Here is a 26,875-nt window from a genome sequence, read left to right on the forward strand (position 1 = left end):
GGAATTCGCTTTTTTATTGATTATTGATATTAAAAATGATATTTCTACTACTAAGAAATACAAAGCTGATGTGTGTAATAAGAATTTTAGCTATAAGAAATCAATTTTTGATATCTAATAGTTTTGTCGCCCTTTTAACATTTAAATATGTAGGATATGAATTGTTTTATATCAACAATTCAATTTTTGATATCAGAAATTCTGATTGTTATTATCAAAAATGACGTCATCACTTGCAGAAATACATTTATGATATTACAAATGAAATTACAACTTGTAAGAAACATACTTCTTGATGTCTGTAATTTAATTCTTGATATCTGTAATTTAATTCTTGATATCTGTAACTTACATGTTAAAATTTAATTTTCACTAGTCAAATTTGTTATTGCAGACATCAAGAATTAGTTTTTCGATATGTGCATAGTAATGACGACTGCTTATAAATATTCAAATAAGAGCATGATGTTTTTGCGTGATGTTTTACATGCTCAAGAACTGCGATGAACTGTGAACAAACTGGCAATGGCAGAAGGAGGTTTTGAGGCAAATTGGAAGGAAATGTTATGCCTTTGAAAGGACGTACCACTATGGCTTTTGTGGTCAATGACATCTACGTGCCATAGAGGCACACTGTAAAAAATTTAACCATGATTTTTACGGTAAAAAAACGGCAGCTGTGGTTGCCAGAACTTTACCGTCAATACGGTATAGCAGACTTAACTTAAAATTTACAGTAATAAATCATATTTTATTATCTGATATAGTGAATTTACCGTCCAACTGAAGTATTAATATCTGTTTTGTACCATTGTAATACACTGATAACCACCAATCACAGCAGTGATGATAGTCACATGATCAATCAAAGCTCATCACAAGCAGCTCTTCCACAAGAAAGTTAATATTATAGAAGCTGCACAGTGTTATTCACACAAACATTAAACACCATCACGGTAACATGAAATTTTACAAATGCAATAAGCATTAATTTAACAACATTAAATGTAACATAAAACCCTAATGTACATAACTGATTAGAAAAAACGAAGAAAACTATGAAGAAACATAGTTATTTCAACAAAAATACATCAAATGTGAAGTGTCACACAGGGAATTGCGGGAATGTCAATTTACGGTTTTTCACTGTACTGTAAATTATACAAATGAGTTGTTCTTTTTCACTTTCAAAAACTGTAAATTTAACGGTATTTTACAGTAAAATTACATTAAATGTACCATTAGATCTATCACAGTTATTTACCGTATATACTGTAGTACGGAAACTTTCTGTTAACCAATTAAGTTTTTCACTGTAGCATTTTTACAGTCTTTTACCGTTAAAATTACGATAATTTTTTACAGTGTACCTGAGCTGCAACACAAATAACCGTGCCTCAACTGTGCTGACCCAGTTTGTGAAGGCCACATGTCTTTCTGGCCTTCCTTCGCGAGTGCGATCTGACCATGGAGGGGAAAATTCACAAACCGCCCTCTTCATGAATCTAGTTCAAGGGGTGGAACGGAGGAGTCACATAACAGGAGAATCTGTTCACAATCAGCGCATAGAACGGCTTTGGAGAGATGTTTTCCTGCATGTGCTCCAGTACTTCTACAACTTGTTCTACACTCTTGAGGATTCTGAGGTCCTTGATCCAGATGATGATGTCCACAAGATGTCCCTGCAAATTGTCTTCCTGCCAGAGATACAAAAGAGACTGGGTCTATTTAGGAATGGATGACCACAAAATCAGAATGGAGAACAATAAAACACCTGTCCAAATATGGACTGCAGGAATGCTTGCCAACATGAGACATGAGACAAACTGCAGAGCCATCAGCAATGTTTTTGGTGAAGATCCTTACAGCACACAAACTCTACAAGAGCATTTGGCACAGCATGGCATAGACAACTTCCCTGTGACTGATGATGGCGAAGATCATTTTCCAGCTGTAGTTGTGGAGCAACCCAGAATCAATCTGAGCCATCCGCAGCAAAACATTATGCAGGCAATTGAGACCATCTCAGATATTACTGCTAAGTATCAGACATGCTGCAGAGAAATTGCAAACACATTACAAGATGGCTGAGATACAATTTATGATACAGTGTGTTTTTTCTAGAAACGCGCCATCAGAATGATAAAAATGTTGATGTATTCTGGATGCTTGACTATCTCAAAAGGACCCCCCTCAAAAAAAATCAATTAAATGCCTTCAGGTAAATACCACCCTGTCTGTTTCATGCTCTGACAAAATGTTTTTAGCAGGATTACAATGTGAAAAAAGGATTCAGACAAATGCAATCAGAATTTATTCAGGTTTTATTGTTCCGTTTATGCAGTGAAACATTTAGATGTCAGATGGATCACTGTTTTGAATCACAACTTGCTGTGATGTACTTTTTAAATTTAGAGGAATTAAAACTGATGTTGATACAAAAAGTAAATGAAGCAAAATGTTAAATCTAAATCAAACGTTAAAGGTAAGAACAGTACAACAATAACAGTAAACGCAGTAACAGTAAAATGTGTGTTTGAGATGGCATAAGGGTGGATAAGTGTTAAGAGAACTATTTAAAGTATTTCTTTTATCACCCTTACATGAACAAGGTACTACATGGTGCCAAAAGTTGGCGTTCTAAACGATTCGTAGGTACTATGAATTGGAAGTCTGAGAACAATAAGGCGTGTGTTGGCCTCTGGAAATATTCTGGTGTCTTGACCAAATGTAAGTAAAAATTTGATTTTTGGCTTTTTGAAGTCAACTAATTTTTTTTTTTTTTTTGGAAAGAAATTTAACTTCACAAAAATGTGTCACTCAAAATCACATTAATGACCAAACTTGATTATTATGAAATTATATATGAAAAACTGGATGGACTGATATTGGCTACAACTTGGGAATAATATGAAATCATAAAAAATGTATTTTCTTAGGTCCTAGGAGACACTGGGCGATCATTGTTTGCTGATGACGAACTCTTTGGGTTGCATACATTTTCTTTTAAAATGTAATTTTGCTATTGAAAAAATCCCAATTAAACTGGCAAACTTCCATAAGGAAGGCACTGCTGGTTTGGTAATAAATCTATAAACATAACTTTTCACTGAACGGTACTTTATATTAAATAATAGAGATACCTTGTACAAAAAAAAGTCTATCTTTAATCAGACTTGGTATGGAATACTTACTGTTAATCAGTTGCTTAATGATTAAGGACTACTTTTATCATAATCTGAATTCCTAAATAAATTTAAGATCCCTGTGAAGCCAAAATATTATGCTATTATCTTTGATTCAATCCCAAGTAGAGTTGTAACATTATTACTAAGTCCTGGATTCTGCCCTCTTAACTGAAACCAACAACCTTCTATTTATTCATTCATTCATTAGCCTTTATTGTCCACCTTAGTGGAAATTTGTCTTCGACTTCTCCGAACAGAAATGCATCAGTGACACCACATTTAAACTTACATTAAAATACACACAGTTAAGAGTACAATACTACCACCATCAACATACAACAACAGAAAACGGAAAGCAGCGCAGCCGATTGAAATAAGGTAGGTTTCGACCTACAATAAACACATTTAAAAACTATTTCAGTTTAAATTAAGTTCCTGTATGGCATGGGGAATAAAAGATCTCTTTACAGTGCATTACTGTGCATTAACAGAATGCATAGCTGATATAAAAAACTGGATGACTAGTTATTTCCTACTAAATTATGAAAAAAATGAGATTCTAAATATTGGGCAAAAAACGTACCTCAGTACAGATAAAACGTTGTCAAGATAATTCCAGTTCACATGGCTAGGCGGAAGTGATAAATAATTCTTCATTATAATTTGTAAAGAAAGACTAAACGCCTACGCACATATATATTCAATATATATATATATATATATATATATATATATATATATATATATATATATATATATATATATATATATATATATATATATATACAAATAATAATGTTAAAGAAGTCTCCTTTAAAATTCTACACAGAATTTACCCTGTAAAGGAGTTACTTTCAATTTGAATATGGAAGACTCAAAGACTCCATCTTTTCTTTGAAAGTGAACATTCAAGAATGTTTTAGTTGGATGTCTCTAACTTAATTTTTAGACTGTTTGGAACAATAAGACAAATTAATTTGAATGATGTTATATTCTTTTTTGTAAAGGATACCATTGATTCCAAAATAACAATCTTTTTTCTCATTCAACTTTTTATTTTAGGCTACTTGGAAATGTCACATTCATGTGAAGAAATGGGCTAAAGCTAAGCCAAATTGTGAACATTTTATAAAATAAATTAAACAATACAGCACTATAGAATATATTAAAAGCAAAAAAGACTAACGAAGCGTTTCGTCACTTTATCTTCTTGCAATATTTTACCTCTGGCATATATTGTTTTCCCCTTATACACTCATCAGATGAATATTTGTGTCCATATTTGTTGTGAGATGTATATATTGGTACACATTTTGTATATTTATTTGTAATAAAAACAGACAAAACAAAAAACACCACAAGCAGAAAAAGACAGGACTTTTATTTTGGTCTGGTGATGTGACGTCACAAGGCTGCGCCACGGTCCTGTGTCTGTAAACTGACTAAAGAAAGGTTTGTGCGTTTAAGTGTTTCAGTAAAACAATTTCATAGTTTATAAGAACTGTTAAATAACGCAAATATTATTTAAAGTAACACTGTAATGCTTTATCTAACATAAATGTACGCTATTTTTGAGAGTAAAGCGCTTCAGCAGAACAGAAAAGGTGCGTTTCATTTCGCTCCTTGTATTATGAATCAGATTGTACATCCTAAACACGAATTGAGGCACTGGAAAGTTCCAATCGGAAGTGAGCATCCCTATGCTTTTTTGTTTTGTTTGTTTTTTGGTAATACTTTATTTAGTAACAAAGCACAACAATTAAATACAAAATAGCAATAGTTAAAAAAAAGTAAGAATATTATAAAATACAGATGGTAATAATAATACAAATAAATAACACAAAGAAGAACAACTATATACTCAGAGGTATTGAAATCAAATCCATATCATTACAAAAAAAAAAACAGGTCCTTAAAGGGTAAGTTCGGTATTTTACACTTAAAGCCCTGTTTACAGATCGTTTTTGATGAAATAGAACGGTTAAGATTAAAATTTGGACTCATGCTGCTGTCCCGATAATTTTAGGTTTCTTTCGCTTCCCCCCCACCTCCAGAATGGGTGTATAGGTGCACTTGAAGTCTCGAACATATCCTTCCTAAAACGCATTAAACTTTCGTTTACAAAGAGATGAAACTCACCGAGTTGTCAGGGGTGTTCACTGATATGCTCATACAAAAATCGCTGCAAAAGATGCTTTCCAACAGGTGTTTTACCATTGGTTGTAAAACTGGATCTATTTTTCCAAACGTCTAACACCCGTAGATTCTTCCGTTGAGAGCTTGAATAATAGACACTCCAGCCCGGTTGGTGGCGATAATGCACCTTTGCCAATTGCAAGCAAACCACTGGCATTTCATTAAATACACAGAAGAAGCAGAAGAAGAAGCGGCGGAGTAATACCGTACCTCACACAGCTCTTTCAATACAAGTCAATGGAGTTGGACAAAAACTACGATAAAACCTGTTGGAAAGCATATTTTGCAGCGATTTTTGTATGAGCATATCAGTGAACACCCCTGACCACTCGGTGAGTTTCATCTCTTTGTAAACGAAAGTTTAATGCGTTTTAGGAAGGATATGTTCGAGTGCACCTATACACCCATTCTGGAGGTGGGGGGGAAGCGAAAGAAACCTAAAATTATCGGGACAGCAGCATGAGTCCAAATTTTAATCTTAACCGTTCTATTTCATCAGAAACGATCTGTAAACAGGGCTTTAAGTGTAAAATACCGAACTTACCCTTTAATAAGGATAACATTTCATGGCTTTACCACAATCTATAGTCTTTTTTGCCTTGGTGTTCCTTATACCCTCCAATGATTTAAGATACTGACAAAGCTCAAACTTAAAGGGGGGGTGAAATGCTATTTCATGCATATTGAGTTTTTTACACTGTTAAAGAGTTGGATTCCCATGCTAAACATGGACAAAGTTTAAAAAATTAAGTTGTACGTTTGATGGACTATTTCTGTGCCAAAAATACTCCTTCCGGTTTGTCACAAGTTTCGGAAAGTTTTTTTCGAGTATGGGCGTGTGTGATGTCAGATGCGGCGGAATTTCCTTATACGGGTCCTAAGGGCACTTCTCCCGGAAGGGCACGCGCACACCCGTAGACCAGAGCGAGAGAGCGAAAGCAGTACGCCCATCAAAGTGCTGTGCTCGTTTTTAGGGATGTGGAAGAAAAATAATGTCAAATGTTTTTGAAATAAAAAGCCTGCTGAATTGCACTACTTGGAGAAAAAAAAATAGGCATTACATTAACCATGCTTGCATTTTAATGCATTGTATTTTTAGGGCTTGCATTTTTATGGGCTGAAATTCAACATGGTTGAATATTTAAGCTGTGAATATTTCAATTAAAAACATTTCAAACACATTTTCATTATTAAAAATTCAATAATCCATATTCACCTTTCATATTTCACTTCCAAAATATTCAGACTGTTTAAAAATACAACCTATAATATTCAACAGGCATTTTTCGGTCCATTTTATTTTGCTTTGCAAATTCGCTTCCACAAATTCAGTGGTTCAAATTCGACAGTAAATTCAACATTGACATCCAGGAACTGCAGGAAAAGCAGTAGATTGCCGAGCATACTCTCCATCTGCTATTAGTCACCTCACCAGCAGGTGGTGCAAAAGCGCGTGTTGTTGACGAAGACCAGCAACAGTTTAACAAGCCATTCATTCATAAAACTCATTTACAGCAATGTAAGTGACGTAAGTGTATTTGTGATTATTATGAAGGCGGTTTTATGTTAAATTCAGTGTCTTCACGGTTACTTTTCCTGTGTAGCCTACATGCATCTTTCTCTACCGTGAACAAGATTATAATGTTATGCGGATACAATGTTATATTTTTGAGGTTGACATAATATTTCTCTTGGTTGTTTAGTTGCCTTAACTTTATATTGTGGCAATGTGCTGCATGCAGGCTATTAGGGTTTCCCTCAATACTTAAGGATTCCCCTGCTGGACATTCAAAACACTTAATGTAGCTAATATAACTAAGGCTGCATTTACACTGCAGGTCTTAATGCCCAATTCCGATTTGCTGACTATATCCGATTTTTTTGACGACCCGCTTACATCATCTTTTAAAAGTGACCCGTATCCGATATTTGCATTTACACTATACACTGCCAAAACAACCAAATATAGACGTTCTGGCCTGGAAAATGAAGTAAAACAGCTCGATATGCAATGGATGTAGAAGCAGAGAAAATTATTATAGTGATACGTACGCGGATCGCGGTTATATCCGCGGGGGCTCTGCTAATCCGCGGATCGGGCGGGTCAAGTAGGCTAATAAAAATAACATTCTGATTAATTTCGGGTGGGTCGCGGGTGGATAGATAAATCATTATTAACGAAAATATTAACTACATTCTCTAAAATATGAGCATGTTCCATTCCAGTTTAAGTTTCAAGGGAGTAAAGCCTGTTTATGCCATTAAGAAAATGAAATTCTGTCAAATAAATTTTGTTTTAAAGAAATGTTCATTTAAAAGCAGCGCTCATTCATCAGTGTATTATGTTACCATTAGAGATGCGCGCATCAACCGTCACCTCGAGTCCGCTGTTGAAGGTGATGATCATCCATTTATCCTCACGTGTAACAACACATAAGAATAATAACTTTGACCATCGGGTGCGGATACTTAAATCAGAGAAAATTATTGGTGCGGATGAGTGGCGGGTGGATGATTTGTTTTTGTCTGCGGATTCGCGTGACGTTGGAGCTCATCTGCGCATCTCTAATAATCCAGTGTTTTGCTTTCCGCACTATTTTCAAAGGTCAGCAAAACATTGCTCTCGTAAGGTGTAAAAAAAATTAGGCTACTCCACTGTGTTGAGCCTTCGACCTCCATCGCGCCTATAAAGTCATGTGTTCTCAGTTGGTGGTAGCCTATCACTTTTTTTAATGACGTACGACTCGCATTTACTGGGGAATATCCGATTTGTCTGCTTACATGGCACACGCAAATGCACGTATCCGATTCATATCCGATTTATTACCACATATGAATGAGGCCTGAATCCGATCTGAGAAAATCGGAATCCATGCGTTTTTTTCCTGCTTACACGTTCACCGGTCATATCCGATCTGTGCCACTTGAGAGGAAAAAATCGGAATTGGGTCACTTGAACCATGCAGTGTAAATGGGGCCTAATACAGTGATATTAAAAACCAAACGCAAGTCCAGCTCCAGATGGACTCAGAATAACGCGCAAAGTTTAATGCTTGAAACGTGTATAATGTTGTATGCAACTTTGGAGACAGTCCCTAAATGTGCGAATGTCCAATGTCAAGCCAATTTTACATTTATTAGGCTACATTTAGTAATTTAGCAGACGCTTTATCCAAAGCGATTTACAGTTCAACTAACAATAGGAGGACAATAATATGCAAGTGCTATGACTCTTCCCAGTTTAAACTAATGCAATACACGTAGACATAACCTACTATACTATATATATATATATATATATATATATATATATATATATATATATATATATATATATATATATATATATATTAGAGGTCGACCGATTAATCGGCACCGATTGTTGATTGGTGGAACTATCGTTATCGGCAAAAATACATACCGATAGTTTTTCCTGGTTGCGTCAGTTGCTGGGGCGGCTGAGAAGCGCGCGCTGTCATTCATTACACATTAAGAGAGAGCTGAGAAGGCTCTGCTGGCATCATGCAGTACAAGAGCGGCCTCTAGAGGTGTAATAAAAACTATTGCTGATGCCTCGTGTTGTTTATTTCGACACGTGATGCTGCGTGCTGCACTGAGAGCACACGCTGCGTGGAGAGCGCTGACATCAGATGCGCGTTTAAAGCACCGACAGCTAAAAGGTCTGTATACACAGTACATTTTGTCATATCATTATAAAGTGATTAATTTGTTGACTAAATGCTGCATTAGTAGAGAAAGAACAGCACAACGATATGTTTGTTTGCCTTCGAGGCTGAGAGGACCCTAACATTAGTAGTACCTCAAGCGGTTAAAACACTGACAAAAATAAACGTAAGTCCGACCCGAATGTTTAATGTCACAATTGTTACCATCTATTTGCATTAGTTTATATCCAGCTGGTCACTTTTATGCATTAAATATACAGAGAAGTTGCATATTTAAAGCTAGAGACGTAAGATAGCAAACTCATATGTTCATACAGCCAACAGAAACATATAAACAAATCAGAAAAGCATTAGATTTCGGTTATTTTTTCATCATCACTTTAATACATATTTTGTTATTTTGATTAGATAATCATCAAGTGTTTATAAAATAGAAGCAAAAGTATGAGACTATACATTTCAATTCTCTGGCGTTTTAGATATTTAAAGTTGGCCATCTTTAAGCATGACTGTTTGGGTTTAATATGAAATCATAACACTTACAATAAAATTACATATGTAACATTAACTAAGGTTAATAACTGCTGTATAAGGATTGTTCATTGTTTGTTTGTTAATTAAAATGTACTAATACGTTTTTAAATTAAGGTTTTTATTTGTTAACCATAGTTAGGCCTAATGCACTATCAAACTAACATGAATGATCAATTTGTTTTTATCCAGTATCAATTTTAAAAACTATCGGTTGATTAATCGGTTATCGGCAAGTATGGCCCAACCTAGCTATCGTTATCGGTAAAATCCACTATCGGTCGACCTCTAATATATATATATATATATATATATATATATATATATATATATATATATATATATATATATAATGTATATATATATATATATATATATATATATATATATATATATATATAAATAATGTATATATATATATATATATAGAGAGAGAGAGAGAGAGAGAGAGAGAAGAGCAAATAAAGTGTTAGTATTAATTAATCAAGTGTTGATTTTGTGCCAGTATATCACGAAACGCTCTGCATGAAACTTTGCGCATTAAGTTCATATTCTTAGTCCATCTGCTTGTCTGTAGCCTACAGCCTACATTCCCAATAAGGTGCGAGTTTGGTCTTTTAAATAACTGTATTAGTCCATAAAGCTACGTTAAGCTTTTTATCCCGACGGAAGGGGAATCCTTGAGTATGAGGTATTGAGGGAAACCTATTATAATCCCGTTCATGGTAGAGAAAGCTGATGACATGTAGGCTACACAGGGAAAGTAACAATGAAGTTATTGAATGAAACATAAACACACCTTTTGTGTCTTTATCATCTTTTCCGCATATATATACTGACACACATAATCATTTTCATTTTATGAATGAATGGCTTGTTCTAACTGTTGCTGGTCTTCGTCAACAACACACGCTTTTGCACCACCTGCTGGCGAGGTTGACTAACAGCAGATGGAGAGTATGCTCGGTAATCTACTGCTTTTCCTGCAGTTCCTGGATGTCAATGTTGAATTAACTGTCGAATTTGAACCACTGAATTTGTGGAAGTGAATTTGCGAAGCGAAATAAAATGGACCGAAAAATGCCTGTTGAATATTATAGGTTGTATTTTTAAACAGTTTTGGAAGTGAAATATGAAAGGTGAATATGGATTATTGAATTTTTAATAATGAAAATGTGTTTGAAATGTTTTTAATTGAAATATTCACAGCTTAAATATTCAACCATGTTGAATTTCAGCCCATAAAAATGCACGCCCTAAAAATACAATGCATTAAAATGCAAGCATGGTAGCAAGCAAGTAGTGCAATTCAACAGGCTTTTTATTTCAAAAACATTTGACATTATTTTTCTTCCATATAGGGAAGTCATCGGTTGCGCTGCTGTCAAAGGACTTAAAGAAATAAACAATGTCACCAAAGAAGTGTGTTTTTGGTTGCCAGGGCAAGACAACCCTGCACAGATTCCCAAAGAACCCAGCGTTAAGGGACCAGTGGATGGAGTTTGTTTTTCCAGAGCATCACCGGAGTTGTGCAAGTGTTCTTGTTTGTTCCCTGCATTTCGACGATGATTGTTTTATAAACAAGGCCCAGTTCGACGCCGGATTTGCAGATCGTCTAATGCTTAAGGATGGAGCAGTCCCAACAATAAAGGTTCACGGTCGTGCGTTGGAACCGCAGGCGGTGAGTAAAACGTACTCGGTTACTAACGTAACCTCGGTTCTCTCTAGAAGAGGGAACGAGTACTGCGTAATATCTTACGCTAGGGGAAAATCTCTTTTCCGCGAGATATTGAAGCCAAAAATTATCCTTAATTTTTTAAATAATGTAAAACGCATTGCGGCAGCATGCAGACATAGGCAAGACGGCTTGCACGCCTATTGGCTGCCCTGCGGCAACTGCAGCAGCCTATCGAGAGAGGGCCCTCGTGACGTCAGATCCAATGGGGGCACTTCGCGCCTACTGCGTCACGTCCTGCCGAAACAGGCGTGGCTTGGGCTTATAAATACAGCTCGACAGGCTGATAGAATCTGTTTTTTCATCGGCGAAGCGAACCAGAGCATGTTGCAGGCACGGCAAAGATACGCAGTACTCGTTCCCTCTTCTAGAGAGAACCGAGGTTACATTAGTAACTGAGTACGTTCTCTTACGAGAGGTCTCTCGTACTGCGTAATATCTTACACTAGGGGAACACAGTGTAAAACGCTGTGCGTGCTGAGATCCAACACCAAAGTCCCAGGGGCAGGTGCCCGGGGCTCATATAGTGCATGATCACCAGGGACTCGCAGAGAGTCCGGGAAAGAGGGGCTAGAACAGCATCATTCCCGTAATAAGTAGCGTCCTATAAGGAGCAAATTATATCAATAGTGTTCCACACAGTCAGGGCGAAAAAACTCGGCCTGGACTGATGAATATTATGGGTCTTACACACTGCTCATAGAGTTATTTAATCGATCAGTGAGCGGCGCTCAAGCAGTTTCAGTATTCTGAGCCGATAGCATCGGGGCAGCCAATACTGATTTATTAGACCGAAAGCAGCTTAGCCTGCAAGGCAGGAACCTCTAGGTTATAAAACCTTATAAATGTAGAAATGTAGACCAAGCCCACGACGAGGCCATGCCTCTTGTGGAGTGCGCTCTGACACCTAACGGGCACTGCAGGCCCTTAGAAGTGTAAGCCAGCGTTATAGCATCAACTATCCACCTGGATAGACTCTGTTTCGACGCAGCTAGTCCCTTAGAACGTCCGCTGAACGAAACAAAGAGCTGCTCTATCTGTCTGAAGACAGTCGAGCGAGACACATAAGCCCTTAATGCCCTGACTGGGCAAAGGAAGCTCGCGTCCATTTCCTCATTATAGACCGGCAGGGCCGACAGGGAAATCACCTGAGCCCTAAACGGTGTGTTGAGGGATTTAGTAACGTACCTTGGTTTGAGTATGACTTTCAAGTCTTTGGCCCAAATTCCATACACGTCGCGCTCACTGAGAGTGCTTGCAAGTCCCCTATACGCTTTACCGAAGCGAGAGCCAGAAGAAACACTGTCTTGAAAGACAAGTGTTTGATATCTATTGATTGGATTGGCTCGAATGGGGCACCTTTCATGGCTTCCAAAACCGTAGAAAGGTCCCAGATGGGGACTGAGGGAGGTCTGGGAGGATTCAGCCTCTTAGCTCCTCTAAGGAAGCGGATGACCAGATCGTTCCTCCCAAGTGACTGGCCAAGCGTCGGTTTAGTAAACGCTGCTATGGCCGCCACGTAAACCTTGAGCTTGGATGGGGTTCTGCCCTTATCCAGTAGCTCTTGCAGGAAGGAGAGAACCTCCGTCACCCCACAGTCTGGGGGTGATATGCCACGAGCTGTGCACCAGCTAGAGAACACAGACCATTTTGAGCAATAGAGCCATCTAGTAGATGGGGCCCTAGCCTGCGTGATCGTGTTTAACACTCCCACCGGGAGGTTAGCGGGTACCTGTTGATGGCCCACGCATGTAGGGACCACAGCTCTGGGCGAGGATGCCTGATCGAGCCCTTGGCCTGAGAGAGGAGGTCCTTCCTTACTGGTGTCGGCCATGGGGCAGTGCTTGTCAGCTGCATCAGAACTGGGAACCAAGCCTGGTTCTTCCAGAACGGAGCCACAAGTAGCACTGAGCATCCGTTTTCTCTGATTCCCTCTAATACCTGAGGCAGGAGCGTGACGGGGGGAAAAGCATAGAGCGGGCAGCGGGGCCAGACGTGGGCCAGCGCATCCCTGCTCTTGGAGAAAAAACTCCGGACAGTGAGCGTTTTCTTGAGACGCAAACAGGTCTACCTTCGCTCTGCCGAATGTCTTCCACAGCAGTTGGACTGTCTGCGGGTGTAGAGACCATTCTCCTGCCGGAACATTGTTTCTGGACAGTCTGTCTGGTCCCATATTCAGGTGGCCTGGCACGTGCGCTGCTCTCAACGAGCGCAGATTGTGCTGAACCCAAACCAGGAGGCGCTCCGTCAGCCTGTAAAGGTTTCGGGACTTGATACCTCCTTGGCGATTTATATAGGCCACCACCGACATGTTGTCCGAACGGACCAAGACGTGGTGTCCTTTTATCTGGGGACAAAAGCGCCTCAGCGCGTTGTCGACTGCCATCATCTCCAGGCAGTTTATGTGTAGAAGCTTTTCCCGTTCTGACCACTGGCCGTAGAACGGTCTGCCCTCGAGCAGCGCTCCCCATCCCGAGGTGGAGGCGTCCGTAGACACCACCTTCACACTCAAGGAAGTCCGACCAGTCGGTCGCTCCAAGATTTCAGAGCTGAGATGCATTTCTGATTGACCTTGAGGCTAAAAAAAAAACCGGAGGCCCATGTTCGACGCGGTACTCGCTCTTTTAGCCAGAACTGCAGTGGGCGTATGCGAAGCAGAGTACTGATGATGCTGAGGCCAGCATTTTCTGAATCTTCCTGAGCGGGACTATAGTGCCGCAGCGTAAGGATTTCGTCATGCACTGAATATTCAGTCTGCGCTGTGGCGATAGTTGTGCTGTCATAGACAGCAAGTCCAGTTCTGTGCCCAAAAAAAAAAAAGATATTCTCTGACTGGGAGACAGTGAACTCTTCGCCCAATTGACTTTGAGACCTAGATTCTCGAGATGTTCGAGTAATATGGTCCTGTGTTCTATGAGCTCTGAGTGTGATCAAGCTAGAATCAGCCAATCATCCAAGTAGTTCAAAACTCGCATGCCCCGAAGTCTCAGGGGTGCAAGCACCGCGTCCATCCACATTGTAAATGCTAGGGACAGGCCGAACGGCAGGACTGTGTATTGATATGCCTGGCCCTCGAAGGCGAATCTCAAAAATCGCCTAGAACGTGACGCTATTTGTATTTGGAAATACGCGTCCTTCAGATCTATTGACATAAACCAGTCCCCTTGGCGAATTTGCGTGAGGATTTTCCTGGTTGTGAGCATTCTGAACTGCCGTTTCGAAAGCACTTTGTTCAGCTGTCTTAGATCTAGAATGGGTCTGAGACCCCCGTCTTTTTTCGGTACCAGAAAATATCTGCTGTATAGACCCCCTTCGCTCTGAGCTTGAGATAAAGGCTCTATGGCCCCTTTGCTCAACAGTTTCACTATTTCGGCCCGAAGTAGATGTGCTACTTCCTTTTCTACCGTGGTTTCTATTCACGGCGAGCCAACTGTAGCGAATAGCCTCTCTTTATAATGTTCAGCACCCATTCTGATACCCCGGGAAGCTTTGCCCATGCACTTGCATGAATAGCTAGGGGTTGAATGAGATCTGGGCTCTGGCCGCGACATGGTGGTGACCGGAGAGGTTCGGTATGCCGTAACATAGACGCCGTGCTTGCAGCGTTCGAGGCGGGGGGCGTGCTGATCACAGCGGGCAGCCTGCCCGCACTCGACTCTCCTATGGCGGCTTGCTGAGAGGGAGCGAGCGGGGGCGAGCCCCGTGGGGCTTGTCATGTCTGTGAGTGAATGTGGCCGCGGGACAGCGGGCACATTTACTACACTGAAAACACCGTCGGCTTGAGCTGACTGTATGTGTGTTGGTTTCATTTTTACAGAAACCATGAGACATGCAGTGTGTAGTGTTTGTGGGCACTGGGTCGTGGGCACATTCACTACATTTAATGCACAATCGACATGAGTCGATTTTATGTGTGCGAGCCCTGGAATGTGGCGTGCTGTGCTTGTGTGTGGGAATGAGCACTGAGCCGTGGGCCTTTTTACTACAATCATAACATCATCGGCCGTGGCCGGAATACCAGAAAATACACTCTTTATGAGATTTATCTGGGTCGCCGTAAAAACTGTGTTTGTGTGCAGGCAAACGGGCTGTGGTACCGGCTTGTTTTCTGCAAAATACACTGGAACAGTCGCATTTTCTGGAACTGAACGAGCGAGAAGTTTTGGTGGAAGTCTGGCCGCAGCGGGACTTGAACACTGTCGTTTTCCTAGGCGAGCTAGGAAGACTTTGAGGCCTCGGGCTTTATCTCAATCTTAGGCCGGGGCCCACGCAGAGGGGGGCGGCGGCCAACAGAGCGAGAGCGGGGTCTTGGGTCCCTGGCGGGCTGCGGCTGGGAGCTTCGAGCAGACGGCTGTTTGAGCGGCCTGCTGCGGAGCTGGAACGCTTAGGCAGGAAGAGTGCAGCGCAGATGCAGCCTGTCTAGCGGTGGTGTAAGCGTGACTGTGCATGGCTGAAGTCGTGCGGCAAGCTTTAGATGGTAGCGCTATCTTGGCACGCCATCCAGCGGAGGGCGGGCAAAGATGGGCCGCTACAGCTTCTTCCACAGGAGGAAGAGAATGGTATCCTTTGTCTTTAGCACCATCCACCACAGAGAATGCTGCTGAGACAGAGGTACGCATTCTGGCTGAGAAGGGGGCGTTCCAAGACTTCGCGACTTCTTCTTGAAGCTCAGGAAGAAAAGGTGCGGGTCTTGAAGACGGCGAAACGCGGTCCCCTTGCAGGAAACATCCATCTAGCCGGTTGTGCGCAGGCTCCTCGGGCGCCGACCACTCAAGGCCGAGGCTCGCTACGGCCTGCGTGAGCAGATGCATCAGCTCTGCTTCAATGCTGGCCCTTTTCCCAGAAGGCTCGCGAGCAGAGGGGGCGAGATCCACAGAGCTCGACCAGTCCTCACTGCCCGACGCCAGGATAGAGCAGCTGTCATCCTCCACAGGCACGGCTTCTTCATTGTCATCCATGATGGAAGCGGCGGCAGACGGCGGCCGCTGTCCGTCAGTGAGAGACCCTAGCGAAGCAGGTGGGCGAACCGGCGAGCTTTTGCGGGTTGGTGGAGGTTCCGGGACCCGCTGAGCACGGCACTTTTACGGCGCGGCACCGCAGCAGGCGGAGTTGCAGACTCGGCGAAAGGTGGCAGGCGAGTCCTCAGAGTCACCATGGGCATCAGCTCGCAGTGAGGGCAGCCGCCGTCAGTGAGCGCGAGAGCTGTGTGTTCCTCACCCACGCAGGAAACGCAGATGACATGGCGGTCCCCGTCGCTGAGTGAGGCTCGACAGAAGGTGCGGGGCATCTTTAAAAAGACGCTCGGCTCTTTTAGAATGGGAGTGTGAGCTGCAGTGGCGAACACCTTGACCTTGACCACACTAGCAGAGAAAAGGATATAATACGCCGGATAGCGTAGCAGGAACGGCGACTGAAGGCGGCGAGTTGTCGACCAGCTGCTTCAGATGCAAAGGCTCGTCCCGCAGAAGGCTTTCTCTAACGGCGCGGCTTCTTCCTCTCAGGATCCAGCGATGCGAGAGCTTCACTGAAGAGATGAAAAATCAGATTCTATCAGCCTGTCGAGCTGTATTTATAGGCCCAAGCCACGGCTGTTTCAGCGGGACGTGGCGCAGTAGGCGTGAAGTGCCCCCATTGGAGCCAAATTGGCGCGCGAGCCGTCTTGCCTATGTCTGCATGCTGCCGCAACGCGTTTTACATTATTTCAAAATTAAGGATAATTTTTGGCTTCAATATCTCGCGGAAAAGAGATTTTCCCCTAGCGTAAGATATTACGCAGTATGAGAGACCTCTCGTAAGAGAACTGCTTCTGCTTCAAATGTCTGTGTGTTGTTAGCTATCAGCGCGTAAGCACAGCTTTAGCTCCGCCCACACGGCACGCCTCCAGCCGCTCGTTTTTTTTCCGGAAAGACTCGGTACAGCCTATCTTTCTTTTATAAATATAATAAAACTAAAGACTTTTTGGAGATATGAAGGATGCAATACTACTCTATAGGTACTCAAGATTAACATGAGATTGACTGAAACTGAGTGTTTCACCCCCCCTTTAATTGTATAAAACTAGGTGTATTTATTGACCATCATATTTCCCTAAAATAATAAACAAATTAAGTACATATATATATACATTCTAGACTTTTCTTTTTAACATGAAGACACAACACTTGCATAACTAATAATCATAACCAGGGCTTGACATTAACACCCGCCAAATGCGGGTGGATTTTGCTTGTGGCGGGTAACACATTTACTCCAACTAGCCACTTTGGCGGGTTGAATAATTGTAGTCTTTTCAAAAGGCATCTGAAATAAGTGTGACACTACGACACTACAACTCCCATAGGGCTGTCAACGAATATTCTAAATTCGAATATATATTCGAATAGTTTGAAAAAACAGAATTTCAAAGGTGAAAATGAATATTCGACCTTAAATTGCTTGTACAAAACTCTTGATCAGCACTCAACATTTGATTATTGTTGTTGTTCATTTAAACTGTTATGCACAGAGCGCGTGACGCCTCATTCGCGCCGCAAGACCTACAGACGCGCGTAAACGCGTCTTTACACTCGCGCCAGACGGTCTATTCGCGTTTGGTGTGAACGCAGCATGAGGGTGAGGGCGAGAGAGAGAAAGAGTGCCTGCGAGTGAGCGAGCGAGAGTGAGTGAGGTCTGCGGTCTTGGCCATTAGTTGATTTACTTGTTTTCGTATAGGTAATACGTTGTCAAATATGTTTAAACTTAAATAAACTACCTATAGTAGTTATGTCTCTTTGTATTAATTTGTCCTGTTATTGACGTAATGCGCGTCATTGACAAAATGCGCAACCAGATGTTCGAATAGTTTGAATATAAGCTATGTGTTTTTTTTTAGAGGGAATATTCGAAGATCATTTTTGAGCAATTTTGACAGCCCTAATGATTATTGTCGCTAGTGACCGACAACAAAGAATCGAAGAGACAGCTAGCTGCCCTGCTGGAGTTATGTCGTATGCAGGTGGAGCAATGTGGCGACATATAATACATAATACATGGTTTTATTTTTAAAAAGGAGCTTTACACACAACCTTATCAGAGCTAATGATAATGACCTGTATTGTTATATATTTATGTAGTCTTGATTTGGGTGTGTACAGTGGTTTTACATTTAAAAGGGTTGTAAATCTAGTTCAAGTAAATTTTAGCACGCCATAGTCAACTTTTATCAGGTAATTTCACAACAACAAAAATGTGGCTAGTAAAAATGCTGTGTGGCTAGTAACTTTGGAAAACCACTAGCCACATTGGCTAGTGAGCAAAAAAGTTAATGTCAAGCCCTGATCATAACAACTAACAAAAATAAGAAATGAGCTTACAGGGTCTCCTTGTTTTACACCTCTAGAAATATTAAATCTGGGAGTTGTTCCAAAAGGTAATTTTATTGCAATCATTATACACTGTATGAACCACTCTGATAAAATTATTACCAAAGCTAAAAAAAACAAGAGTATCCATCATGAATGCATGGTCAAAGGCTTTATAATAATCAATGAATAATATATAACTTTCATCCTAAATTAAGAAAGGATAATCAATTAGATCCAAAACAAGACGAATATTATTTCCAATATATCTGCCACGCATAAAACCAGACGGGCAGTCATCAATAATTTTATCCAGACAAAGTTTCAATCTCTCTGCAAATATTATCGATAACAATTAAGCATCATTATTAATTAATGAAACTAAGCGGATCTTTACCTGACTTTGGAATAAGGGTTATTAAACTCTGATTCATTGTATGCAGCATTTTCTCAGCTTCCAATATTTCCTAAAAAACATGAAAAAGGAACACAGAGATATCTTCCAGAAAGGTTTTTATTAAATTAAGCGGTTAAACTGACATTACACAGTGTTTTATTATTCTTCAATTTGGCAATATTTGTATCGATTTCATCCAATATTATAATTCCTATCACAAGTTTTTTTAATACTATCCAACAAAAAAAAGTCCCTGCATCTCCAATACCTTCATCTTATGTGTATAATTTTTTATAAAAGCTTGTTACAAACTGAGAGACCATTGAAACTTTAGCATCAATCCTAAGTATTTTTAAGGAGGACAATTCAGTATTTCTCTTTTCGAGATTAAAAGCCACCTATTATGCAAAATTCACTTTTACATTGGTACACCGACGCATGTATCATTCCTATTTTGCACCTGACGCACAGCGGACTTTTCCCTCCACAGTTGCACGTCGGTAAATTAGGGAATGAACTTGCGCTCCCGGGGGCGGTTCAGCGAAAAGAGGATGCGTGTTCCGGCGCAAACGTTCCCTGGTGCTATTTTGCAGTTCCAGAAAACAATTCCACCACAGACCAGGAAAAACCTAGTCTAAAGTCAGTGACGCGTTTTCAGTGGCGCGTTCAGATGCTATTTTAAGGGCGCATGCTTGGCCATAATGTAGTGTGTGCACAACACGCATACACTTTGCTTATCTCATCTACACACAGACGCAGCAGTTCCAATTTTGCAAAGCATACATAATTAAAAGGAAAAATATTCCACACAAGGGAAATCATTGTGGTGTCCATGAAGATGTGAAAAAATAAGCATAAATCTAGCTTACACATTTACCCAAATTATTATACGCCTGTTTAACCGGAGCTAATTTGGGTGTGTTTCTCCCATCCCCATACAGTGTCACTTCTCTGTCTTTTACGGCCCTGACGAGAACGTTGGTCTCCTCGGATGTGAACCGCTCCTGGCATGCGCCTGGCAAATTCTCCGTTATAATAGCAATCCGCCATGGAACAAATGCGCCTGCTCTTATAGGGAATGTGAGATGATGCTCTGATTGGTTTATTTCACGTTATGCCTAAACCACACCTATGAGTAATGTAGCTACTTCAGACCAACTCATTTTAGATCCGCCCACAAAGTTACTTGCGTTTTGCGTTTGATGCTTGCGTTTCAGATTGTTAAAATAGGGCCCAATGTGTGTTGGCAGTGTGTGTACACAACCACCCTTTAATGATAAAAATAAACACAGTGTTTTTTTGTTTTTTTTTATTCCCATAAATCCTAAGCAGTGTCTCCGAACAAGCTGTTTTCTGATTCTGGGCAATGTGAAGTCCTTTTGCTCAGGCCCCTCCCATGACTGTTGGCGGACACTGCCGTATTAGCATAAACCCGCCCTGAGTGAACTGATACACAGTCTGCCATTGTCTCGACGTGGGAGCAGCTGTACCGGACAAGAATGTCTTCTAAGCGATTGAGGTGTTTTGTTGTTGGATGTAAGAATGAACACAGCAGTCGTCATTTACTCCCGACATCTGAGCCGCTGAAGACGCGGTGGATTACTTTTATGTTTGAAGGGAATGTGCCCCCTAATCTACCTAAATGCGTTTATGTTTGTGCAAATCATTTTATGCCAGACTGCTTTGTGAACGAGGGTCAGTACAAAGCAGGTTTTGCTAAAAAATTGATCCTGAAGGATGGATCGGTACCAACTCTTCGTGATCCAGCTTCACCTGCAGAAGTAGTAAGTGTCATACTGTTTATTTTTTTTGAGCAAATTGCCATTTCAGTCAATGTGCCTGTTAGCTATTTCCACAACAAATGCGACTAAAGCTATTGTTGTCTTAGAGAATAGGGACCCTATCATACACCTGGTGCAATGCAGCGCCAAGTGTGACGCAAGTGTTTTTTGCTAGTTTCAGCCTGACGCAGTTCATTTTCACGTCCTGCGCCACGTTGTTTAAATAGCAAATGCATTTGTGCCCATTTGTGTCCCCATGGGCGTGATGGTCTGAAAACGAGGCGCATTGATGGCGCGTTGCTATTTTGAGGCAACTGAAATGACTGCGCCATTGACCAACTGAAACCTGGTCTAAAGTCAATGGCGAAATATTTCTTTTTCGTTAAAGAGTGCATTAGTAATGTGCGCCTATAGGCAGGTCCACAAATTTTTTTTCAGGTACACTTTGCTTATTACACACACAGGGAAGCAGCACACAAACATGCCACATATTAAAAATAAAAGGATTACAATGTAAAAGAATAATATTGTGTACATAAAGATATGGTGGAATCCGGCTTGTCCCGTAGATGATCTGCTTGTGCGCTTTAGATCCGTTTCCTCGCAAGAGAAGCGTTCAGTCTTTCTGCTTGCAAATTCCGGCATGTAAATAGTGAATCCGCGAACGCAACTGGCTTTTAAAGGGAATGGGAGATGAGACTCTGATTGTTTATTTGCACGTTACGCCTAAAACACACCCATTACTCATTAAGAGAAAAGGGACAACCCTTTTAGACCATACGCTGGGTGCGCCGACCATTTTTCCCGTCGTTAAACTAGCAAAAGTGGATTCGGGCAAACCCTAAGTGCACTTGCGCCCTTCACTTTAGACCATGCGCCCTTCACTTTAGACCATGCGCTTCGATCGTTAAAATAGGGCCCTAGATGTCCGTCGTCTATTTTAAACCTTGTTGTATAACCACACTTTTATAAACAACAGTATAAAAGGTTATTGTCTTGAAAAACTGTACGTTAAAAATGTTTGTTTATTTGCAAAGGCCAGCACATCTACACAAAGCCGTAGCTCGAGGGATGTTGGCGTCCAGACAGAACCATCACAGCTACACAGTTTTGTCACACAACCATCAACATTTCAAGCACACCACAGGAGTATCGGTATGTTGATGGTTTTAATTGTATTTGTTTTGCACAGTAGCCGCAATAGAGAATGTGAATCTACCTCGTTGTGCATTGCATAATGTAGTGAGCATCATGTTTGTGGTAGCCGCTCAGAGTGTACAATGACAACAAATACAAATCACCAGTGGAAAAACGAGTGCTTGCACTCGGTTAGAATAAAATTATTAATATTGGAATGTCTTGCATTCATACGAGCGCTTAGTCATCAGTCTATCATACACTCATAGAAATTCTACGTAGCTTTCAATAAATAAAACGTGACCATGATGTTTCTGCTATATTAAATAATAACTACTATATAGCTTGATATTTGCCAGTGGATCATTTATTCAATCATCATATCACCCTAATTTCTTAACGTTAAACGATGTGGCATAACACTAAAACGTTGCTGCATTATACATTTCAGGTGTCCAGACAACTGTGTCAAGTTTTGACCTTAGTATGGCATCAGTTTCTCATACAGCAGCTATGTCTTCCACACCTCTCAAGACTCCATCAAAGAGACCTCATCTGGACCTTGAGGAAGAGGGAGATGAAGAAGATACTCTCAAGGAGTGCTCTTCTATACTAACAGCACAAGAGACTGATGTCACATTCAATCACACATCAATAACAGAGCCAAAAGGCTTGTTGTAAGTATCTATTATGTGCAGATGGTTTAGAATTATGTTTGTTTTAATCATTACAACCCTCACGTTGTGCTTATATGCATGCATATTTTTTTCAGAGCTCAAGCATCCAGTCCTGTTCAAAATATTAGTAAATATATTGTCTATGAGACCTGCATCATGGAACTGTTCGAGTTGTGCCCGGTATGTCAGCGAAGCTGTCATGTACGATCGCAAAGGCTTGGGACATTTTTACGTGTTGAACAGCTCTGCCACCACTGTCAGTTCTCACGGAAATGGAACAGTCAGCCAATTATGGGCTGTACTCCAGCGGGCAACCTTCACCTTTCTGCTGCCGTGTATCTCTGTGGTGCTTCATTCTTCACACTTGAAAAAGTAATTGAATATCAAATAATTAATCGCAATGCAGTTACAGAGACTAAACATTTATAATGTCAAAGATGATTACATTTAGTAATTTATTACTTTACTGTATAGCAACTTCACTGTTCTCTATGTTGTCAGATATTTGCAGCAATGAAGCTACAACTTTTCAGGTACGACACCTTTTGTCGCCACGCGCGAATGTGGATTGAGCCTGCTGTTCTTCACAAATGGAGAAACTGGCAGGATGAGATGCTACAGCAGTTAACTCAAAGGGAAAAAGTCATTGTTGGAGGAGACATGAGGGCTGACTCACCAGGTACATTGTGGGAAAAATTAAACCTGTTATTGAAAATCCCCCAAAAAAGAACATTTGACAGACTTTATAAAGAATGATAGACTTTTCGCACATCTACCAGACAAGGCACAGTATGTAATAAGGAATTATGTAACATTGTTTTTGAAGGGCACTCTGCCAAGTATGGCAGTTACACAATGATGGACCTGGAGACGAACACCATTGTTGACGTACAACTCGTCCAGGTAAGTGAGCAGAAACCATTGTAGCAACATGCTGGAAGATTTGCATTTTTAATTAAAAGACTCATTATACTATGTTTCTTTGACAGAGTAATGAAGTGGGAGGAAGTTACCACATGGAGAGGGAAGGTTTGAAGAGAAGTCTCGACTTTTTGGACGCTCGTGGTGTGACCCTGGACTGCATTGTGACTGACCGGCACCCGCAAATTAAAAAATTCCTCAGGGAGCGCAGTGTTAACCAGTTCTATGATGTCTGGCACATAGAGAAAGGTATATAGCCTTACTACCATTCTTATAATTTGCAAGAGTTTTACAGACTAATATATGTGATAATACTGTAATAGCGAATGTTTCTGGATCACCAATAACAATATTAGGGCTGTTTTCGACTAAGGATTTTCATAGTCGAATCTGATTCGTTAGATTTTGCCGTAGTCGACTGATAGTCGAACCTTTTTTTTTTTTTTTTTTTTTTTTTAGATAGCAGCTAGATTTTTTCCATTTCAAACAAAAAGAGCTAAAAAACACATATATATCACACATATATCATAACATTTCATAAACATGAGGAGCAATATGAGAGAGAAATTTGGTGATGGTTGTTTAGGTACATTAAACCACGTAAAGCTTTTTCACGCCCATGAGAACCGTGTGGAGTCAACTCACAGCCGCTCCGCAGCCCTGCTGAAAATGTGAAGCAGAAACGCTTAATATCAGATAACGTCCATAATAATTGGACTCTGGGTTCGATTTTTTGACCATTTTCAGTGGTTATGAGGAGCAATATGAGAGGGAAATTTGGTAATCGTTGTTTAGGTACATTAAACAACTTAAAGCTTTTTAACGCACATGAGAACCGTGTGGAGTCAGCTTTTTAACGCACATGAGAACCGTGTGGAGTCAACTCACAGCCGCTCCGCAGCCCTGCTGAAAATGTGAAGCAGAAACGCTTAATATCTGTTAACGTCCATAATAATTGGACTCTGGATTCGATTTTTTTTTTACCATTTTAAGTGGTTATGAGGAGCAACATGAGAGGGGAATTTGGTAATCATTGTTTAGGTACATTAAACCACGTAAAGCTTTTTAACGCACATGAGAACCGTGGAGTCAACTCACAGCCGCTCCGCAGCCCTGCTGAAAACGTGAAGCAGGTTTTTGAATACATTTTTATTTATTTACATTAGTAAGCTACAGGACATCGTCTTTCAAAACATGACCTGCGCGAAAGCGAAAAAAATAAAATAAAAATGGTACCCAGCCCTTCTGAAAATGCGAATGCGTCTCTGTCCCCAGCACATTTCAAACCAAACTGACGCCCATGTATTCGACTATGAGGTTCATAGTCGAATCAGACCTCCCCGAATCGAATCGTCGAATCCTCGACTATTAGAAGTCAGCCCTAAACAATATAATAGTTTTTTTTTTTTTTTTTTTTTTTTTTTATATCCACCACCTATTACACATTAGTCCACTTATTGTGAGTGTTGTCATACTTGTGTTTAATTGTAATCTCCAGTAATTTCAAAACAGTTGGAGAAAATTTGCAAGTTGAAGGGATGTGAGAAACTACATAACTGGTTGCGTAGTATTAAAAATCACATCTATTGGACTGCTAAATCATCAAGCAATGGGCCTGAAAGAGTGGCTAAATGGACATCTATGCTGAACCATGTCCAAGATAAGCACACACATGAAGACACCAATTTTCCTGCATGTCTACATCCACCAAGGAAAAGTCTAAACAAAAACAAGTGGCTGGCAGCTGGTATGTAGTCTCAAGAAGCAATGAAGTTAGTTCTAAACAAACTGTATGCAAAACATAAAGCTTGTCTTTTTTAGTCAAAATGAAATGCTTAGCCAGTTCTTATTTCTGATTAGTATAATTAAAGAATATTTCCAATTCTTTAGGAACTCTGGCATATTACAAGTTGGAGAAAGTTCTCTCCAACAAGAGAATTTTGAAGGATGTGGCCAAGCTATGTCCTCACTACCAGACTTCTTCCATTGAGGTTTTCCGCAGTGTCATACTACGGTTTGCACCCAAAAATGTGGTCTTTCCATTTCTTGGAATGTTGTGCAGGTAAGGTAATTATTGTAAAATTAATTTCCCATTTGCATACACCGTTGTCATGTTATGTTGATAATGTATTTCTTGCTTTCAGACTGTACCTGGCTGCACTACACTACAATGAGAACGCCGGGCGTCCTCAAGCCACAACAGCAGCAGGTCAACCCCTGCTCAAAGTGACCTTTCCGAAGGCCAAGGAGGGAGAATATAGGGCCAGAGAAGGGAAGAGACAAGCAACTTTCAGTATGTATAACCTGAGTTTACTTACAAAATGTGATAGAATTGTACATTACCTTTATTGTACTTTTCCTGACAAGCTATGTGAAAAAACAATATATAACTATCTACAAATAAAAAATGTCATATTGCACAGGATATGTGGATGACCTGCTGGACCTCATATTTGATCAAGTCTTTGTGGATCCTGCACCATATGCGGATGAGGTCTTGAGGATCCCCATACCACCGCCACTGTGTCCAGAGTATGACCGGCTTGCTTAGGATGAGGCCATCTCCAGCAGGGTGTCTCGTTTTAAGATACAGGCGGTCGAAAACCTACATAGCTGCCCTGGGCATCAGGAAACTCTCTTCGAATACTCAGGACCACACAGGCTGAATCACAACTCGTACTCTTCGTCCCAGGAAACCCCAGCACCAGCTAACAAAGCTCTGATAAGCTAAAAATCTGTAACGACTGACACACAGGGACATTATCATAACCGGGTTCAAGGATTTTTTTTGGTGTTTCTGTTTTATATGTCTATCTACGCTGTCTGGAGTTTTAGTTTTTGATATTCAATACATTTTGGCAAAAAAAATTTTGTTGATAAACGTCATTTTTAAAAGTGAATTTATTTGTAAAGGTCATTGTCTTTGTAAATTATGTAAATAAATACATTTATATTATGCAAGTTTCATATGAATTTACTTAAGGATATAACAACAACAGTAAGGTACAGAGTTTGTGTTCACTCTTTATGTATGCTTTGGTTTGAATATAACCTTGGGAAATATAATGCTAAATGTTTTGTAAGATCACATGAACTAGACATTTGCAGTTATATTCGCTAATCATTTACACACTCACTGTTGTACTCCACGAAAGTCGCAGGGGACCATAGTCAACTCTGTAAATGTTAAAGGGTCATGAAACCCCAAAACACATTTTTTGAGGTGTGAACAGAAATGTACAGGTTGCTCATCACTGAAAACACTAAAAGCACGGAAAATTTTCCC

The 26,875-nt window shown here is 40.4% G+C and overlaps 1 protein-coding gene across 3 annotated transcripts; it reads left to right on the plus strand.

The window, feature by feature from the left end:
* Window positions 1-4,604: 4,604 nt before the first annotated feature.
* On the plus strand, window positions 4,605-26,544 carry LOC308690023 (uncharacterized protein). Of its 3 annotated transcripts, none has more exons than XM_081364242.1 (13): window positions 4,605-4,640; window positions 11,043-11,282; window positions 20,406-20,857; window positions 21,892-22,009; window positions 22,443-22,668; window positions 22,764-23,040; window positions 23,170-23,347; window positions 23,495-23,571; window positions 23,658-23,838; window positions 25,088-25,336; window positions 25,480-25,651; window positions 25,734-25,882; window positions 26,013-26,544. In XM_081364242.1, exons 3-13 carry the CDS (start codon window positions 20,573-20,575, stop codon window positions 26,138-26,140), a joined length of 2,040 nt encoding a protein of 679 aa, XP_081220368.1. In that variant the 5' UTR covers window positions 4,605-4,640; window positions 11,043-11,282; window positions 20,406-20,572; the 3' UTR covers window positions 26,141-26,544. The 3 variants fall into 3 exon arrangements, with proteins under 3 accessions (XP_081220368.1, XP_081220367.1, XP_081220369.1); XM_081364241.1 differs by having other exon boundaries at window positions 4,606-4,640; window positions 10,963-11,282; XM_081364243.1 differs by lacking the exon at window positions 11,043-11,282 and having other exon boundaries at window positions 4,607-4,640; window positions 20,403-20,857.
* Window positions 26,545-26,875: the final 331 nt, after the last annotated feature.

The sequence above is a fragment of the Scardinius erythrophthalmus genome (assembly GCF_964197995.2).
Source record: "Scardinius erythrophthalmus genome assembly, chromosome: 4".
NCBI classification, from domain to species: Eukaryota; Metazoa; Chordata; class Actinopteri; order Cypriniformes; family Leuciscidae; genus Scardinius; species Scardinius erythrophthalmus.